Genomic DNA, 2,927 nt, shown 5'->3' on the forward strand with positions numbered 1-2,927 from the left:
TAAATATGAACTTCTGTCCTCTATGTTTTCTAGCAATTTGAATCACAGCTTCTTTCTCTGTATCACCAGCATTACTAGATGTCATTAAACACTCCTCTTCCTCCTTCTTCTCTCCCATCCTCTCCTTCCCTTCCTCTTCCTCCTCCTCCTCTTCTCTCCCATCCTTGCTCACCTTATTCTTCTCTTCCTCCTCCTCCTCCCCTTCTTTTTCTTCTCCTCCCCATCTTCTCCCTCCTTATACTTCCCTTTCTTCTTCTTCTTCTTCTTCCCTTATCCTCCTCCCCATCCTCTCCTTCCTTATTATTCACTTCGTCCTCCTCCTTCTACTTCCCCTCCTCCTCCTCCTTCTACTTCCCATCCTCCTCCTCCTTCTACTTCCCATCCTCCTCCTTCTCTCTATCCTTTCCCTCCTTATTCTTCACTTCCTCCTCCTCCCTATCCTCTCACTTCCTCCTCCTTCTTTTTCTTCTTCTTCTCCTTTTTCCCATCCTTCTCCTTCTCCCTATCCTCTCCCTCCTTATTCTTCACATCCTCCTTCTCCCCATCCTCTCCCTCCTCCTCCTCTTCCTCCAATTCTCCCCATCCTCTCCCTCCTTATTCTTCACTTCCTCCTACTCTTCCTCTTCTTCTCTCCCATCCTCTCCCACCTTATCCAGCTCTTCCTCCTCCTCGTCTCTCCCATCCTCATTCTCATCTTCTCCCCTTCTCCACCTTCCACCCCTCTTTATCCTTCTCCTTCTCATCCTCCTTCCATCTCACCACCGCCACCACAATTGTCAGCATCACCGCCACCACAATTGTCAGCATCACCGCCACCACCATTGTTACAACCACCCTCATTTGCATTGCTGAAGGATCCCTTTCCTCTCACAAGGGAACAGATGTCACTAACAGAAAATCTGAATCCAGTTCAAAGAGCAACAGTCTTAGTTAACGCTTTTAAAAGTTATCTCCAGAGATTTTCCATAGAAATTAAAGCCGGCACCAAAAATTACATTTCATATACAAATATGTCTATGTAAAAAATTGAAGAAAGAAGAATCGGTAACGGACATTAAGACACCAGCAATTAATGGTGTTAGATATATCAATTAATGGTGTTAGATATTGTCCACCTCACAGTACTGCTTGTGTATGTTTGGTGCTAATTTCCTTGTTATGTTACAGGTTGCAGAGAGATACAGCACCAACAGTTTTTGTATTGGTGTAAAAACACACACACGCACATTTAGCTGACACTCCATTGGTTCTGCTGTTGAGGGGTTCCATTTGATCCAGTTACCAGAATAGCCTGCACATGAGCTTAACTTGCAAGTGCCAGAACACTCTACAGACACACATCCTCCACCTCCTCCTCCCCCATCCTCTCCCGCCTCCTCTTTTGTGGCATAGTTCCCAGGGAGATTCAGCATGACACAGAACATAACAAGACTGGCCCCTTTGAATTACAGGTGCAACTCATTTTTGCCAGCTGAGTGGACTGGAGCAAAGTGAAATAAAGTGTCTTGCTCAAGGACACAATGCACAGCTGGGTATTGAACCTGTAACCTCATGATCGTGAGCTGAGTACCCTAACCACTAAGCCACGCAACTTCACACACATAAACAAACTCATATAACGTAGTAACTCAGGTTATCCTTAGTCATGTGACCAAGGGTCACCTTGCTGCTAAAACATGCCCTGCTTATTATTTATTTCAGTTTTATTATCAAGTTATTAGAAAATTAGTTGATAAATCAAATTAATGAATAAATTAGCTATTTTGTTAAAAGTTCTTTAGACCCAGCCTCTGTGACCTTATTAATAAAGATGTGCCCCGCATTGGCAGCATGACCCTTCCAAAGAATAACGATATCAGTTTCAAAACATATGATTCTACATCAAGAATCTTGCAAAACAGGCAAAACCGAAACCAGCACCACCAGCACCACCATTAAAATCATCACCATCATCATTATTATTTTCTCTTTATCACAGGTTTTGTTGGGGTTCCTGGAGTCTTGCATGCATAGAAGGCTTCCTACCTGCAGCCTACGGTACCATGCTAGCCATTCTTTGCAGCTATCTAATGCATTCCTGATTATTATTATTATTATTCAGTAGTCTTATTTTTATCACGTGCTTTCACTTCACTACCGAGCGCAGCTCTGTGCGCCTTGGGTATGTGCTGTGGTTTGTTGTGATGCTCTTATTTTTACTGTACTGAAAGTGTTTTACGCAGGATGTGTACGGTGCCTAGTAGTGTTATTTTCTGTCTGTTATATATATTTGTAAGTCCTGGTGTTTTTGTTATGTATTTGTCTGAATATTTTTTATCATACCTAATGCACCTACTATGATAGGAATTGTTTCTGTTTTTAGAGTCCACATTCGAATTACCTCCATTTCCAGGTCTTTGTATTTTGAAACTTTGGTGGGAAGCTTGCAGAACTGTTAGCACGCCAGCAAAATGCTTAGCAGCATTTTATCTGTCTTCAGTTTCTGAGTTCAAATTCCACTGGGGTTAATTTTGCCTTACATCCTTTCAGGGTCGATAAAATAAGTACCAGTTGCATACTGGGGTCGATCTAATTGACCTATCCCCTCCCCTGAAATTGCTGGCCTTATGCATATAGCAGAAAAGATTATTATTATTATCATTATTATTATTATTATTATTATTATTATTATTATTGTTGTTGTTGTTGTTGTTGTTGTTGCTGTTGTTGTTATAATTATTGTTATGTTCCACTTTTGTTGTTTTTGCAGATAACAAGATAGAGGCTCTTAAAACTATGGCAGCTGTCAAACGGATTAAGGTTTATATCACAATTCTAAAGAGTGGATATTTAACCAAAGTGAACCAGGGGAATCTGAGTTCCTTAAATCTTATGTCAGTAAGTAAACTTGTCGAATCTTTCTTCCCCAAATTTTTAACAAATTTCAC

General features: G+C 41.1%; 1 protein-coding gene across 4 annotated transcripts in view; it reads left to right on the plus strand.

Annotated features, from left to right (window-relative positions):
- LOC106881988 (uncharacterized) overlaps window positions 1-2,927 on the plus strand; it is a 450,650-nt gene that overhangs the window by 400,205 nt on the left and 47,518 nt on the right. For all 4 annotated transcript variants that reach the window (XM_052975660.1, XM_052975672.1, XM_052975679.1 and 1 more), the window contains one exon: window positions 2,750-2,877. In XM_052975660.1, the coding sequence (XP_052831620.1) occupies window positions 2,776-2,877 (102 nt within the window). In that variant the 5' untranslated portion in view covers window positions 2,750-2,775. The remainder of the gene's footprint in view (window positions 1-2,749; window positions 2,878-2,927) is intronic.

This window comes from Octopus bimaculoides, chromosome 2 (genome assembly GCF_001194135.2).
Source record: "Octopus bimaculoides isolate UCB-OBI-ISO-001 chromosome 2, ASM119413v2, whole genome shotgun sequence".
Classification (NCBI taxonomy): domain Eukaryota; kingdom Metazoa; phylum Mollusca; class Cephalopoda; order Octopoda; family Octopodidae; genus Octopus; species Octopus bimaculoides.